Raw genomic sequence first — 18,326 nt, 5'->3', positions numbered from 1 at the left:
TAAAATATTGACCTTTACAATTCACTGTATTCATCCAAAGTATTGCTGCAAATAACTGTTATTCACTTAATCTCTTGTCAGAAACTAGTTAGACATGTTTATTTTTGCCAGTGTCCCAGCTGATATCTTCAAACTGCTTGCTTTGGCCAGTTATTTGCTTGATTAGTCTAGAAAAATTTAGTTAAAATGCTAGTCAGAATTTCCCAGAGCCCAAACATGACGTCCAAAAATTACTAATTTTGTCCAATCAATAATAAATTTTCAAAGGTATCCAATTTACTGTCCTAGAAGAGCTGGAACCAGTGGATCTTTTGCCATTTTTACATTACATCACATTACACTTTACATGATTTTGATGGATAATATAGAACGAAAACGATTGATTGTTAAGTCTGTTGACAGTAAAGTTTAGATAATTAATGATTTAAGTCATCTCTGAATCAAAAATGCCCAAATTCACTGGTTCCAGCTTCGAAAATGTGATGATATGCTGCTTTTCTTAGTCTTCTAGGATAGTACATTGGATACTTTTGCAAATTAGTTGTTGACTGGAGAAAATTAGTAATTTTAGGACATCATCTTTGGGCTCTTGGAAATTCTGACTGGCATCTTCACTACATTTTATACACTTATCAAAAAAATAACTGGCATATTATTTTATAACAAAAATAATGCTTTATCACAGTCCCATATTAACAATCAAATTTGTTGATTTGACTGATTTAACCAGCACTCACTCCAAGGGCATGTTCATGTAATGATGCTCACAAATCACCATACCAAATTTAACAAAACCCAAAAGCTCTGTTATTTCCTTTTCTCTTTTTCTTTCCAGTAGCAAAATAGAAATCTAATATAAAGACAAAGCATATTTGCTTTTTTACTGAAAAAGAAAATGTTCCTGTAAGTCCTTCTTCACTGCCAACAGCCCGACCGGATCAGAGAGTTCAACCTACAGAATATTCATCACAATAGTACTGCCAGACCCATAGTGTAAATGAAAACATCTCAGCCACACTGCATATCATTGGGCATTTTTATACAAGACCACATTCAAATAACAGTGTTGTCAGTGGCTGTATTTACGATCAACAGTGAGGTGAGATATATTTTATCTTCCACTGTTTATCTTTGTTTTTATACAACATTTGAATAAGCAAATCTATTTTTTTTTATTGTTGTTTTCTCAAACCACCTTCCCTCATGTTCTCTCCTCTTCCAACTCCAACACAGGTCTATCTGTTGTATCTTTTCAAAACAAACTAAATATCAACACCCTGGTGTACTTTGAACCAGAGAGCCACAGGACTGGAGGATCTCCAAACCAGGTTTCAGCTTTGTTCCACTACTAACATTATTATTTTCAATCAGTTGTATCAATAAACCCTATCCAGTAATATCAATAAACTACTAACTAAACTTGACTTTATCCAAGCAGTGCATGGTTTTCAGTCAGTCAGTGTGTGTGTGTGTATGTGTGTGCGTGTGCGTTCGTACAGACACTGCGTTTGGAAAGACTGCGAGGATCTCGTGTTTGACCACATCCATAAATATTGAAACAAGTTCTCTTTCTTCCAATCTCAGAATACTGAGTAAATATTGACATGGTGGGATCGGGGTGGACTGAGCATCCCATACCTGTGCTCACACACACACACACACACACACACATACACACACTCTCATGCCCTCCAGCTGTGCTCTGAGCACTCTCTGTTCACACCAGGGAAGTCATGGAAAAATTAATTACAAACTTAAACCTACATGAAGCCCTCCTCAGTCACACATGCAGGCTCACTGGCACATAAATATGAGGAAATGTGAAACCATCCACACTGACACATTAATTATACAGAGACGGAGATACACAGACTGACAGGCTTCACCTATACGCTAAATAAAAAAAAGTTAAAGAGTTAAAAACCTGACTGCACAAAGTTTGAATAGAGCTCTCACACTTTGGGTTTCACTCCTGATATTAAGGTGTTGTGTGTGCTTCTTTATGCAAGAGAGAGTTTGAGAAATTTATGCACTGCAAATGAAGTTTGTGTGTGTGTGTATGTGTGTTTATGCAGCGCTCCTCCTGCCAACAGTAACAGCTCAGTAGCCAGTTAGCAGGAAGAGAGAGGTTCATTAAAAACCCAAATACAGCAGTTACATAACCAACAGTTCTGTTCGTCCCACAACCCCCTGCGCTACAAACACACTCCTCCTTCATCCCCGTCTTCTTCTCCCTCCCACGCCTACTGGCAGAGCCCACCCATCATCCTCTTCTCCTCCCATAGCAACAGCTCATTTCAGCTCACCTCCCTTGTTCCCAGACCATCACACTGCCTCACTCCTCCACCTCCCCCTCCCGCCCCCCCCTCCCTTTCTTTATCTTCTCCCCTGGTCCCTGCCACCTCCTCCTCGCTCTCATCAAACACTTCCTTCTCTTACTCCCACGTCATCCGAGCTTCACTTCAAACTTTACATACATACAGCAGGACTACGAACCAGGAATATTAACTAGAGTTAAAACGAGAAACTTTTTTGTTTTACTTTCACTACTGAGAGTTAAAGAAAGAGACACGCTGGTCCCAAATCACTTTTCTAGTCTCAGGAAAATGCCTTCAGCTCTTTGATAGGCAGAGTTTCATATAGGGATTTGGTTTCCACAAGCTCCTGCAACTGACTGGCATACTAAGAACAAACAGAGCGGAAAGTGCAGTAAGTGTGAGAACACAGCAGATGGCAACACAGATTAAGGATTTGGGGTGTAACAGTGATTGTCTGGGATACCTCTACCAGAAACATCAGTCTGTCCTTATTCTCCTCCAGTGGATTAGTGCCTGTCACATATCCTCCATGATGGAGGGATGTCAGACATATCACAGTGTTAAATAGATCCCAGCGTGCGGTCGACTCACACAAAGGAACAGCGCCTTCTAGTGGCCTAAAGACAGATCTGAAATAAGCCAGACAAGAAGCATTTCTCATTTAAATCATAATATTTGTTACCAAACCGCGAGGAAACATGAGAGTTGGCAATAGGGCTGAATTATAATTATATAATCACATGAAACTCTGTGTGAAGCCACTACCTCAGCGTTCCTAATCTGATCTGTATTGTTTTAATTAAATAAAAAAAACACAATGCAGGCCAAGTGAAGTTTCTGTTTAGTTTCATTTTGCCTGGTTACTCTGTGTCTATCAAGGCTTATTTGTGTGTTGGGAGGTGATCATACCTAAACCAAAACATACATGATTTGTGAACATGTATGCACATATTGATGGAGACGTCTCAGTTTTGTCTCAATGAAAATGGTCCGCGAAGTGAAAATGCTCGGGAAACCCCTGAATGAGGAAGTTAAATGCAGAAATAAAGATTAACAGAACAATGAGCATTTATTGCAGCCTTGTTAATGCAGCACAACCAAGCCTGCTGACATTAATATTTCTACTGAGAACTGGCAGACATGCTAATAGTTATACAAATAGAAAATATAGAAATATTCACACTTACACACAATATAGTTCAAACAAACATGCAGTCAAAAATGTATGGGGGAGAAGTCGCAGTGGAAGTGGCTGTGAATCTCTCTAGGGCTGTCGTACTCAATCTTGACACAAGGGGGCACTGGAGGGCTTTCTGGAGAGGCAAGGCTGACCTGAGATGGCAGCAGAGGCACCACCTTCGTTGGAGCGCTCTCCGCTCTGAGGCGAGAGGGCCGCAGGGTGGACACAGGTGGGAGGACGGTGGTGGTGCTGCTGGTGGTGTGTGTCAGGGTGTGTGAGGAGCGCTGGGGGTTTGCGTGTGTGGGCCCGTGGTCTCCCCGGGGGAAGAATGAAGGAGGGGGAGGTAAGGTGGTGGAGGAGGGTGGCTGGTGGTCTCGAGCTGCCCCCATGTTAGGGGGGTAATTTGAGGGGCACTGAGCACGCTGATGCATGGTTGGCTGACTGTACGTGTTACCCCACGGGTACGACTGGTACGCTGTAATGCCACCTGGACGGAAACACACAGATTCAAACAGAGATGTGACAACTGAGATAAAGACAACGTTCTTCTTATCATTCATCCATGAATGCCTACCTGACATACAAGCGTGTTCGTTCTCTTTTTTGTGGTCAACCCCCTCCCACCTTTTCTTTCTCATCCCTTATCTGTCATTGGTCCCCTACTCATCCATGAGCCCAGGCTATACTAGATCCTCTCCAAAGCATTTCCCACCTCACAGCTGTAATCCTGCTCCACCATTGTCCCCTCTCATATGTTTTCATATTTAAACACTTATTATTCTTTATTATTGGGGTGTCCTGGGTTGTTGCAGTGATCCTGATTTGATGCAGGCAAGGGACCTTTGTTGAAGGTCATCCCCCTCTCTCATCACGTTTCCTGTCCAGCTCTACCATAACTAGCAATAAATAAATAAGTAAACACTTAAATTAACATTTCAGTCGTCCAGAAATAAAAGTCCTGTTAATTGCTAACTACTAACTTGCAGAGTGAAGTCAACAGCAACTACTAAGGGGCGTTTCTATAAAAAAACTTTCAAATCACTGTAAAAAATGATGTTGCCCATGCAGATAATGGCAAGTCGCAACTTAAAATTACGAAAAGTAAAAACCAGATTATATATATATATGCACATTAATTCACTTTCAAATTCAGGGTAAATTCTGGATGAATTTGGCAATGGTGGTGCAGCATTTTGTTCCCAACTGCAGCTATGAAGCTTCTGAATGTGCTACATTTCAGATTTGCACTTTTCACTGGCTTCTTTAGAAATTTCTTAGAGCATTAAGATCTATTCAGTATACACCAAACTGGCAGAAAAAAACATGATTTTATAGAAACTAAGCTGACATATTTAAAACTGAGGGCCAAATCATAAACCTATTATTATTGTTAAATTATCCAGTAGACTTCTGTGTTTCTATGTTGAAGGACATTGAGGTTACCATTTAAAAGACATTCAAATTCAAATCTACACTGATTTAAAAAACACACACAGCTCCATCACTCTCCCTCTCATCCCAGTGACTCACCGTGGTGACCAGTGGACTGCAGCAGGATCTGTCCTGTGCTCTGGGACTGGAAGTAGGCGTGGCCTCCAGTAGAGTAGGTCACCACGCCGGTGGAGTTTCCTCCGGGGCCAAAGGTCAGGTAGGAGGTGGGGTTGGAATCTGGAGGGTTGGGAGTGAGGTAGGGAGACGGGGTGAGATAGGCCATGCGGGGCAGAGATGCCTGAGGTTGGTGCTGCGGCTGGCTGGTGGGGTAGGAGGTCTGGAGCTGGTAGGAGAGAGTGTTGTTCTGCTGGCTGGACGTCAGATAGTCGAGCTTCTCTCCAAAATCAAATAGAGAACTGAGGACAATACAGGGATTTAGTCACAAACGCATACATATACAGAGATACCTCAATGGTCATAATCTCTTAATCTGCTCAAATACTTCCACATACAGCATCTCTGATCCTGTGCATCTGTCTTTTTATTCATCTGTTCCCAAACTGACGCGTGGAGAGTCACTAAGACTGGGGGCACAGTGAGGGCTGAATATTTACTTTGGTGGAGAAGTTTGTGTAAATATCTAGAACTATCTTTATCCCTGAACGATGTACGGCGACAAATAAAGTCTTGGAACCACAGACATACATGCTGATTGATTATTTTCTACATCACTCGCATCAACTTGCTGTCATAGCAGCCCCCTCTTAAAGGGTCGGTTCACACAAATTACAAAAAACATTTTTTCACACTACTATCTGTCTTTATGATTTTTGGGGCCTCCAGTCTCCCCCACCCCCCCACAATACAATGGAGGAATTTAAAATTACATGTAATTAAAAAAGTCCCAATTACTCCAACATATTGTCAACCAATTCAAAAGGGACTCTTATTTTGGTAGAAAGTAGTTCCACTGAGAATATGTTTTTTGTAACTTTAAACAAACTGGCCCTTTTAGGTTTCTAACAGCTTCATTTTTTAGTGCTGAGATACATAGTTTTGTTGTCAACTAATTATAATTTTGTACAAAGCAATAACTAACTGAGATGCCTCCCTGCATGATTTCTTCAATTGTTTCACAGATCCAGCTGTAAGCGACTTCTCACCACCACAGGCGCAGTTTGTGCCATTATAATATCAGTATTTCACAGGTTCCCTTCTCAACTCTGCAGTTCCCTACTGTCGTCTTATCATCTCTTGTTCATCTATTCAAATCATCTTCTAGTATTCATGTCACAGTCGGCTGTGAGCTCTGCTGACCTAGTGTCAGTCTGAAGAGACTGCGTGTCCCGGTGGGCCAAGGAGGAGCCGCCCTCAAGAGCATCCAGGAAGAGAGGTGGAGTGTGGACCGGGGTGTTGGGGAGAGGTGGAGTGGGGTTGGCATTGTTGTAGGTCGTTGTGAAGAGGGGGAGGCTGGCTCTCCGCAGCGGGGGAGGACTGTGCATGGGGCGGGGGTGGTACTCTGCCAACCCCCCCTGAGATGAAAGCAGGTGCTGGCCCCCCTCTCTCACTCTGGATTGACCTTGGAGATAAAATACAGATTAAACGCTGAGATTAAAGAGATACTGCCGTTTGGTTTCTAGGGAATTTTACTATCTTGACATCCGTGCATCTCTTATCTTTTTTACGATGAGGGCTATTGGTTTTATCTCATGTGTGTTCTTATTGCCTGTGTTGTTACTCTGTGCTGTTTATTTGTTCATCTATTGTGGGACTGCAGTGCAGAGTCCAAAACAAACATTCACTGAGCAATGAGCCTGAACCAAAATCAACTCAATTCACGGATTTCTACGGAATCAGGATAGAGCTCCTCATGTAAATATGAAGATGCACCAAAGACTGATGGTTGGTCTGAAATCAAACTTAGCAACTATTTTGCTTTAACTGTGCAAGAGCAGAGATAATATTTAGGGGACCTTGGAGCCCTCGGTAGGGCCTCTCAGGAAGTAATTCCCCTTTGTAGGTGTTCAGACCAAAAGAAGCCCCACTTATAGCGGTTTATAATACTATGAAACTGAATTTTGTTCTTGCTATGATCGACAGGAGAAATACAGCTTGCATGGCACAAAATCTACCAGGAATGTGTGATTACACATATTTGTTTGGTCAATACAGCGACTTGTCTGATGATGCCACATTGTTCTTGGGCAAATATTGAGTTTTACATTTTTGCCAGATGACCCTGTTTTTTTCTCTGTTGTTGAAGCCCTCTGCGCTGGCATCGTGCTGTGCAGTGGACCTGTTTGAATGAATCTGAGGGGTGCGTTTAGTCTCACAGTGCTGTTGTTTTTTCCCTAAACAGCCGGCTACATCCACACTAATACGTTTTCTTTTTAAAATGCATAACTTTTGCTATGTTTACGCCTAGCATCCACACTACTGTAGCGTTTTTGAATCCCGTTTCAACCCCGTTTTAGATTGAAAACTCTGGGATTGCATTTTAATCTGGACAGGCGGAAATGAAGACTTTTGAAAACAATGATGCAAACAATGAAAACATGATTGGGTTTTATCAGTCACAACATGTCCTTCCCTGATTCGTCACAGCCCTATCATGTGACCCTTTTCCGGAAGAAAACAAACAACATCAGCCTTGACTTCCAGTGGTTAATTCAACATGGATAACAAATTACAGGCGTTGCTGACCTTGTTGTTTATGCTGGCAACTGTTATGGAGTTAAATTCTGCAATCTATAATCTACTACTGCCTACATGCGTAGGAGGCAGGCTATTATTCGAGCTATCTGTGACAATTCCCATGTCCAGCGGTCATGTGATACACGTTTTCAGGTGTGTTAGTATGGACGGATATTATTTTTGAAATTATGCTAAAACGTTCATGTGGACAGAGATAGTTTTTGTTTTAAAACACTGTTTTAAAATTAAAACGTGTTAGCGTGAACTTAGTCTTTGGCTGTGTACAAACAACAACAAAACAATGAGACAGTTCACCACAGCATTCACAGCCATTAGATGGCAATAGTACTATAGTATAGTACTATAAAAATGTTAAATTGTTAACAATAGGCTTCTGAGCAAAAATTATTAAACTCTCGGCTGTGGAGAAGGTGTCATTTCTCTGCCACTTGATCACATAGACATTAAACTAATTTAGTTTTATTTCAACATTTAGAAAATCCTCTAGTTTCACACAAGAAAATAATAAACGTATCATGACTCTGGTGTATGGCAGAGAAGTAGCATAATTCCTCAGAAACCAAACCCTCTTTAAATAATAATTACGGAGCACAAAAGCCTAACCTGCATTACAAGCAGTATGTTGGGAAATTGTGTGCATCAATGTGGATTTCAAAACCTGGGCTGTTGAGGCTTGCCAGGAGGCTGCCGTAGGAGGGCGGCGTGTGAGCGGACAGGGAGGGGAAAGAAGGTGCAGCAGGGGCGAGCTGGGGCAGCTTAGTGGCAAAGTGAGCAGAAAAAGAGGGAGCTCCTTTACTGAAAAGCAAGAACACAACTTTGGTTTAGATTTTATACAACAACCACTAAGGGCAGGTGATACATTGACCTCGAGTATTACACACCATATCAGGACATGAACAACAAACACACAGACTGAGTTTGCTGACCTGTTGGATGCCAGGTTGGGCAGTGTGGGGTTGATTTGATGTTGTGGGGGGCTGACACTGCCTCCAGCCCTACTCTGCCTGTGTTCAACCTTGACTGTGGTGGAGCGCTCCACTTTCCTCCACTTTGCCCTGCGGTTCTGAAACCAGACCTGGGATACAGAAACATATCGAGGTAGACAGTAAAACAGAGATCAGGAGAGATGATGAAGGATTGTGATGGGGGAGTTGAGAAAAGCAAAAGGTAAGATTTTATTCACGCACAGTTTGCTAATAGTTTTTTTTTCTTCAAGGAAGTAGATCATCAAGTAATGCATCATAAGAGGATTTTGTCATAGGGTTAATGAGGAAGATAGCTGTCTAACCATAATCCTCTGAGGCGTAACACCAACTGACGCAGCGATGACTTTCCTCTTCTCTGCGTCAGGATAATGGTCCTCCTGGAACAGGGCCTCTAAGTGCTCTAACTGATCTGCACGCATACGCACATACACACACAAACACACAATGCAGGTCAAATATTTGCATAATACTCAAATCTGTGCACACCTGGACAAACAGACATGTCCCTCACCAGTACTGTAAAGTGTTCGTGCTTTCTTCTTCCGAGCAGGTGGCAGCAGGCAGCTGTCCACAGTCTCTAACCCGGATAGCAGAGGGAAGCTCAGGGCCTGGCCTCGGCCTCTGGTGCTGTAGCGGATGGAGCGCCGGGTGGAGTAGACCTGGGTTATCTCCATCTGCCGTGAACCAGTCAAACATTTCCTCAGCGCTCATCTCAGTCAAATTCAATATGTTAAATAATTTTAAATTTATTGTATTTCCCTGTTAAAAGGCCAAACATTGGTGTCAATCAAGTTTGTTTCGGGTGAACATAATTTGGAAAAAGGAGGATGTGAAAAAGTGAGGTAAAGACCAAAAGCTAAAAGGGACGTATGTTTTCCAAAACATCTCTGAGGCTTACAGAGAAGGGCACAGTTAAAGGATACATTCACTTTTTTTTGTATTAGTTTGCAAATGAACACTGACACAGGTTTTATTTGCTATAATATTTAGTACTGTGGCCTTAAAGAGATTCCTTCTTAAAGCAATTTCAGTGCAAATGATGAGGACAAAAATCCAGTTCAAACTTTATCTGAAATTAAAATGAGGCCTCAGCAGTCAGACAAATCAAGTTGATACCTTCCAAAATGACAGTCTTTTAAGTATGAAAATCCCTCTTTGTGTTACTATTCCTCCACTGCAGCTCAGCAGAGAAACAAAAGGAGTTAATTTTCTACTAAAAAGACTTAATCTCTGAATGATATCCATTTACTCAGACTGCTAAAACTTCATATTAGCTGTAAATAAACTTGGCAAGACAAGAGTTTGTCCCCCATCACAGGGAAGCATATCGGCCAGTAGGCCTATGAATAGGAGAAATTATTACAGCAACCAAAAACTGTTTAATTGTACATATGGACACCTGGCTATTGTTTTATGACAGACAAAAAAACTACACTTCAAATGTTTCAGCTCAAAGAGAGCAAAGCAACAATTTCTCTTTTTTGTCATCAAAGCAGATTCAGAATTTCAAGGAAAAGAAATTAATTTCCAGTCTAATGTATGTGTTCTCATATGTGACGCTGATGTGTTGATCTAAACTAATCATTGTTTTCTTTAAATAATGATGAATTATTGTGATAACTACTTTCTCAGTTAATTAGCTAATTGTTTGTTCAATAGAATGTAGAAGCTATTAAAAAATACCACAACTGCAATGGAAAACACAGTCCCAAATCAAAGTAATCAATTTACCATAATACCATAATGAAAAGCAGCAAATCTTACCATTTGAGAAGCCAAAACCATCAAATGTTTGTCAATTTTGTTTGAAAAATTACCAACAATTAATCAATAGCAATCAACAATTACTGTTCACCACCCCAAATCCAAAATAATGCAGTCACAGACCTACTTGAAGCAAAAGCTTTTTAGTGCGATTTTAAGGTTTAGATTTCCCTTCGTGGTTTCAAAGTCTTACTTTTATCTTGTGAAAACAATTATTGGAGGTACTGAGGCCTGAAATCATGGAAGCTGAAATCTCCTGCTGTTGCACAACCCATGATTTTATCAGTAGTTCAACAATTTGTGGTAAACAGTCTTACTGCAAAAAAATACAGATAACTGATAAATATCATGGTCTAGGCACAGTATGTCATTATGGAAATCAATGATTAAAATAATCACTTTTCCCCATTTCCCATTACATAGCCTAACAGTTAAATTAAACGAGTTGCCAGTTTGATGTTATCAAATTCATATTCATGCCTCCATTCTTCATACGTGGATAACAGTCATCCAGATTGGATTGTTGATGATTTGACACGAGTCTGGATTCTTTGGTTCTTCTAAGCTGTCTTAAAATTAATCTGGAACTGTTGTCATAGCAACAAGTCCTTGAACCCAAACCTGCTGAGGTGCAGCTTATTGACGGTTAGCTGCATCATGACCAAGACCTTTTAGGGTGAAGCCCAAACATGAATTCATTTTCAGACAGAAATGTCTCACTTTCTCACATGTTGATATAAGATTTTAGATGAGAACATGCAGGTTATTTATAAATCATTACGGTTTATTGGTGTGTGGTGTGTTATCAAAATTTAATTTCTATAATAAAGAGTTATCTATACTCATATGTGATACTTTAAGGATTTGAATGTGGTTAATATAATTTTTTGTGGAAAAACCACATCAGACACACATCATTGTTCCAACCACAGTATTTTTAAATATCTCAATACATGTCTGAAGGGGATCTTTAAGTTTTTGAAAGGTTTCATGTGTGAGATGAAAGTGTGGAAACAGTAGAAACATTATGGAGCACAACGTAGAACAAAATAACAGCAGGAACACACATAAAATTAGACATATGTCTACAATTACCCCAGTGCATGCTGGGAGGATTCCCAACACACCTACCTCATTTAACAGCAATCACATAAATGCCGATCATGGTTTCAACTCTACTCATTCTGCCTTATTAAAGATCCAGGATCAACAAATCAATCTTCAAACCGCCTTCAAAGAACTAAATTAGCTGGATGAGAATTGACAGGATTATTTTAGCCTGATAGCATCACGTTAGCCTGAATTAGTCATGCCACATTTGAAGAAAAGGGCCCAGAAAGCTATCTTCACAGTTGCATCATTAATATTGCAGAAAAGTGTAGGTGTGCATAATTTCATACCCATTAGACTGTAATTACTCATGACACATTAGTTATTATTAGAAACCTGGAGGTCTTCACTAGAACATGCAAAAGTGTCTGTTAGGCTGAGGAGACTAAACTTCATCTGCAGCCAAACATTATTCAAACTCATAGAACTTTATTTTAGGGCTGCAACTAACGATTATTTTCATTATTGATTAATCAGGTGATTATTTTCTTAATTAATAGGTTTTGTCCATAAAATGTGAGGAAATATGAAAAATACCTATTATAATTTCAAGTCAAAGGTGACGTCTGCATTGTGTAGAATTTAGTGGCATCTAGCAGAACGGACTTGGCAGATATGGAATATAATATTCATAAGTATGTTTTAATTGGTGTATAATCACCTGAAAATAGAAACTGTTTGTGTTTTCATTACCTTAGAATGAGAGTTTATATCTACATAGGGAGTGGGTCCTCTTCCATGGAGCCCGCCATATTGCACCGCCATGTTTCTACCGTAGCCCTGAATGGACAAACCAAACACTGGCTCTAGAGAGGGACTTTTGTGTTTTTTGCAAGTTCTGTGGCCACCATTGGTTCTCCTACACGCTTGAAAAGGAGGGGTTTAGGGGGAGGGGTATTCAGTTGGTTGCAATCTCTGACCTCACCGCTAGATGAAACTAAATCCTTCACACTGCACCTTTAAAGTCTTGTTTTGTCTGACTAACAGTCCAAAATCAAAAGATATTCTGTTTACTATCATGTATGACAAAGAAAAGCATTAAATCATCACAACTGAGGAGCTGAAACCAGCAAATCTTTGGTACTTTTGCTTAAAGTTATAATCTCAAAGATTTTCATTTACATAAATGTCTGTTAAGTCATTATCTATCACTGAATGAGGTAACACAATGGTGATGGTGCAACAGACTCGCTCTTCAGTTCGCTTGTGCTAGCGTGATGTCACACAGTGACACTGTTCAGATCTCTGGGAGTGAGGATGAGTGAGGTCAAAAACACAACTGCAACTACCACTTCACACCATATGGTGCTGCAAAGAGAACGAACTGGAGATCTCCGAGATTGCCACTTTTAATTAAGAAAAAATGACAAAAATGACTATCCGATTATCAAAATAGTTGCCAATTAATTTTCTGTCGATCCATTAACCAGCTAATCTAATCTCATTTGTCTTTGTTATAACTTTGTCTGTTACAGTTATTCACTTTTGTGTTGTTTTAATTTAACTTTTTAAATGTGCTCAATAAATAAATTTGACTTGACTAATTGTTGCAGCACAACTTACATCCTAAAAACACCCCACAGTTTCCAAAGATCTCAAATCTGTCGGGCAGAATTTAGTGAGAAATGTGTTTAAAATGAAGCAGCAGACAGGTGGAACATTTTCATTAGATCGGATGGTGCAGCCATAACAACATGGAGTCTTTGGTTGGAATATTTCCATTAATATGTGTGATCATGAAGCTCATATGAAGAGCTGCAAAAAGGTGACACAAAACATATATTACACCTCCAGACGATGTGGAATAAGATGATTTCCAAACATGAAGCTACTTAAGAGGAAGAAAGGGGAAAAGTGTGGAGTCATAAATGAAGCTCATCAAGTGTGATTAAGTGAACAAGTGAATGGTAAACCGTGACAGAGTCTGTTCTCACCTCGAGAGGCTGTGGGCCCTGCTGGGGGACACTGTGAGGTAGAAGAGGGGGGCTGTGAGGCCTTTTTGTCCCGCGGGGCTGAGGAGGTGCAGGTTGGATTGGGCCCGGGGGCTGTGAAGAGTACAGCAGAGGGATGGGAACTGGGGGGCAATACAGCCCTGTCCCACCGCAGCCCAGGTAGATCGGGTCGGACAGGTCACAGCTGTTCATCAGTCCAACGTGAGGCTCCGACAGAGCTGAGCTCTCCTCTGAGCTCATCGCCGACACTTCCTGTGTCTGACTCTTCTTTTCCTCCTCAAACCTGTCGCTCACATCTTTTAAACCTCTCTTGTTTCTCACTCGCTCTGTTTGCTTCTTACCTCGTCTTTTCCTACTCTTCTTCTGCTCATCTTTCTCTTCTGAACTCTGTGTTTCTTTATCCTCTTGCTTATCGGCGATTGTTTCATTGTTGTTCTCAATCGTGTTGTTTCCCATCTGCACCTCCTCCGCCTCCGGCCTACTCTCAGGCTTCACCTGCTCCTCCTCTTCTCCCTCTGTCGCTATCAGTTCCCTTTCTGACACAACAACTTTCTTTTCTTCCTCCGCCTCCCCCTCCTTCTCTTCTCGCTCTGTCTCCTCTCCTGCCTCTTCATCTTCACCCTGACTAAACACTTCCTCCTCTCCATCCCTCCTCCTCATCTGTGTCCTCCCTTGGTCGCTTTTTGCTTCCAAATCCTCCAGTTCCTCACACAGTAGGCTTGGACAGTCTGCAACAAAGTGTATTGAGAAGTTTTAGTTTTGTCCAGGTCGCTGTAGGCCCTCACCACTTCCCCTAAAGGTAAAATGTGGTCAGTTATGTTATTATCACTACTTAGCGAAACAAGACCTGGCTTTTGTAACCTGTATCAGAATTCTGCAGCAAGACTTTTAACAGGGACTAAAATAAAAACATTGCACATTGTATCTGTCCTCAAAACACTGCACTGGCTTCCAGTATGTACTGGAATTGACTTTAAGGATCTTTTGCTTGTCTATAAAGTTCTGACCATATATATATAGATATGTTTAAAAGTTATGACCCACTATCACTCTCTCCCACCTCTCAGGTCATCTGCCTCTGGTATTCTTGCTGCACTGATGGTCAATTCAAAATCCAAGATTTGAAGCTGCTTTTAGTTTTTATGTTTCTTGTTGCTGTAATAGGCTCACTGAGGACTTGAGATGTGCTCAGACTACTGTAGGGCTGCAACTAACAATTATTTTCATTAACAATTAATCGATTATTTTTTTAATTAATAAATTGGTCATTTGGTCTATAAAATATCGGAAAATGGTGAAAAGTGTCAACCATTGTTTCCCAAAGCCCAAGATGTCTCCCTTTGCCTCGCCCAACAGTCCATGACCCGAATATATTCAGTTTACTATCATAGAGGACTAAAGAAACCAGAAAATATTCACATTTAACAAGCTGGTACCGGAGAAGTTTGGCATTTTTTCTTTTAATAAAATTATGCAAAACGATTAATTGATTATCATAATAGCTAGGCAATACACTTTCTGTTGACTAACTGATTATTCGACTAAGCTGTAGCTCAGACTAATTTCTTTTGAAAGCTGCCTTTTCTTTATTCTGTTTCCTTTCAATGGTATGTATTACATTCTTTGTGATTGAATCATTTGGGTGTGTTCTCCCTTGAGTTTGTTGTGAATATCTATTACTATCATTTGTGCTATTTTCTATATTCTTCTAGCTTTTTTTCCTTCTCAAGCGGCCCAAAAAGCACATTTAGTTTTCCCCTGTGCATAAAACATTGTATTTAAATAAAGCTATTGTTGTTGTTAAAATACAGCTCACACATTTTGACGTAGAGTCTCTGGTAATCAGAAGCAGGAGAAATTAAAAATGTGTTTGTGTAAAGATTTTACTCAGTATCAAACGTGCTTGTGGTTCTTTTTTGTATCACGGCCCTTGACACACATTTCATAATGAGTCCCAGTTGATGTGTTGATTTCTTTCAAAGAATAAGTGAACATGTAGCATTTTAGATTAGGCCCTTCATGCACAGGTGTACACTCACCGGCCACTTTAGGTACACCTGTTCAACTCGTTGACTCGTTAACGCAAATATCTAATCAGCCAATCACGTGGCAGCAACTCAATGCATTTAGGCATTTAGACATGGTCAAGACGATCAGCTGAAGTTCAAACCAAGCATCAGAATGGGGAAGAAAGGTGATTTAAGTGACTTTGAACGTGGCATAGTTGTTGGTGCCAGACGGGAGTATTGCAGAAACTGCTGATCTACTGGGATTTTCATGCACAACCATCTCTAGGGTTTACAGAGAAAGGTCAGAAAAAGAGAAAATATCCAGTGAGCAGCAGTTCTCTGAGCGAAAATGCCTTGTTGATGGCAGAGGTCAGAGGAGAATGGCCAGACTGGTTCGAGCAGATAGAAAAGCAACATTAACTCAAATAACTACTTGTTACAGTCGAGGTGCACGGAAGAGCATCTCTGAATGCACAACACATCGAACCTCGAAACAGATGGGCCACAGCAGCAGAAGACCACACTGGGCGCCACTCCTGTCAGCTAAGAACAGGAAACTGAGGCTACAACTGGCACAGGCTCACCAAAGTTGGATAATAGAAGATTAGAAAAACGTTGCCTGGTCTGATGAGTCTCAATTTCTGCTGCAACATTCAGATGGTCGGGTCAGAATTTGGCATAAACAACATGAAAGCAGGGATCCATCCTGCCTGGTGATGGTGGTGTCATGGTGTGGTGGATATTTTCTTGGCACACTTTGGGCCTCTTAATACCAACTGAGCACCAGAATTTTAATCCTGGCAGTGTGGAGATTTTGATGGACAAATTGGTTAAATGAAAAGTCATTTCAGCTCTACATTGAACCAGTATTTAGACCATGTTGGGTATAAATGTAAGTAAAACATATACAGAAAATATAATTAGACATTAGGGCTGGGTGATCAATTGGAATTTTAGTTCCAATTTTGGTTTCCAATGATATGAAAACAAGATAAATCGAGATAAAATGATTATTGTGCGTCATTCTGTTTCGCAATGATGATCTCGTTCTGACTTGTGTTATTAATCCAACACATCCCATTCATTTACAGCAAACCAAATAAAAGCATACCAATGAAAGATGACATCATAATACATATCATGTATTAAATACACCTTTATAGTTATTATATATTATAATTATAAAAACTTGTTTGTTTTTCAGTTGAATTACATTTAAAGTTCAAGGAAATCCACTGTTAAGAAAAGAAAGAAAAGGTTTTTTTTTAAAAGTTCAATAAATGCATATTTCCAAAGAATATGTTTTAATTGTGTTAAATAATCGTGATCTCAATATTAACCAAAATGTTTGTGATTATGATTTTTGCCTTAATCAAGCAGCCCTATTAGACATTTAACATTAACACTTTTGGGTCAACATTTCCTGAGTGGTGGTTATACTTTGAGGGGGACCACTACCTTAGTAAACAGTATCTGGAGTCTTGGTTACGGCCCGTTCAGTACAGTTTTTATTTCATTACTTTCACTTTTAATGACTAAATTAAGGCCTTTGGAGGCTTTTAGTATTGATTATTTCAGCTGTAAAGTGTCACTGTTATAAAGACATAACTTGATAATGTTAGAAGAGTTACAGTATTTCTGTCATATTTCATGAGTCATCTGGTGACCTGCAGGTTGAATTAAACCTGATAAGCGTCATCCTCAGGAGGAGCTGCTGCCTGCAGTGACTTAATTAGTGTCCCAGCTGTGCAGCGCCTCGTGCCACCTCACCTGGCCGTTAATTAACTGAGGCCGACTAGCTGCAGCTAAAACTAGCCAACCTGTCCCCATGTACAAACACCGGGTCGTGAATGTTAATAACCGAGTTTTACATTCTTTAAGGGTCTCTGAGGAGCCCCGCAGCACAGGGAGCCGCACCTCACAGGAAAGATTATGAGCTTTAAAATAAAAAAAATTAAAAACTTTCAGAAGTCTTTCAAAGTTTACGAAATGACAGGAGTTCAGTGTAGACCATCTATGGCCGGCAAATTACCATTCATTGTTGATTCGCCAAAACAAGCCAATAAAACAATTACATGTCATCATGTTCTTACCAAAATCTGCCTCTAAATCACAATCTTCATCCATTCCGACTCTCACCGGCGTCAAAACCAACAAATTTTGCACTAATAATCAATTAAGCCACGCAGGGTCATGAGGCGAATTGCTCCTGAGGTTGATTGATTGATTAGCTCCCCTCTGCAGTGTGACGGAGAATTATCGCGTGAAGGGTAAAACTCAAACAGCCAATCAGTGAGCTGAACAGATTCAGATACATCAGGACTGACACGATTTATTGATTATCGTTTATACCCTCAATTTATATTATTTTGGGAAAATGTACTGTTTGGATTCTGACTCCTCTCTCTCTCGGTTAACCCTTAACTTTACCTGATTGATTTGTGCTATTTTGACCCAATTTGTTACTCATGTACCAAACTTGTCTGAGCTGATTATCTATGTCACACAATGATTTAATCTACACTTGGATCAACTAAGAAAAAAAGCTGTTAAAACAGCATTTGCATCCTGTTATGTTTATAAACACAAAAACACAAGTTATATTGTTGGTAACTTGCAGTAAACTTGTCATATTTTATTCAATAGTGTATCAGAGAAATAAGAGATAGAATATGAAGCAAGAGGAGCTTGTAATATGTATATTCATGGTACGTCTGTGATAGTCAGAGGTGAATCTAAATGATCTTTTCATAACTTCCACTCACTATTTTGAGTAATAATGATAATAATCCTGATGGGACTGATATGTGTATTATCTTTCTCATTTGTTATTTCTCATAAGACTGGGTATGTAAAGGGAA

The 18,326-nt window shown here is 40.1% G+C and overlaps 1 protein-coding gene across 1 annotated transcript; it reads right to left on the bottom strand.

Moving 5' to 3' along the window:
* Positions 1-3,368: 3,368 nt before the first annotated feature.
* On the bottom strand, positions 3,369-17,718 carry LOC137199066 (uncharacterized). The gene is made up of 9 exons (XM_067613187.1): positions 17,559-17,718; positions 13,439-14,184; positions 9,142-9,304; positions 8,933-9,039; positions 8,571-8,719; positions 8,303-8,439; positions 6,247-6,508; positions 5,029-5,345; positions 3,369-3,985 (listed from the first exon to the last, which is right to left on the bottom strand). Exons 1-9 carry the CDS (start codon positions 17,590-17,592, stop codon positions 3,534-3,536), a joined length of 2,367 nt encoding a protein of 788 aa, XP_067469288.1. The 5' UTR covers positions 17,593-17,718; the 3' UTR covers positions 3,369-3,533.
* Between the last annotated feature and the right edge of the window lie 608 nt (positions 17,719-18,326).

The sequence above is a fragment of the Thunnus thynnus genome, chromosome 15, assembly GCF_963924715.1.
Source record: "Thunnus thynnus chromosome 15, fThuThy2.1, whole genome shotgun sequence".
NCBI classification, from domain to species: Eukaryota; Metazoa; Chordata; class Actinopteri; order Scombriformes; family Scombridae; genus Thunnus; species Thunnus thynnus.
Note: the sequence above shows the minus strand (reverse complement) of the source record. Positions and strands in the feature narration are given on the sequence as shown.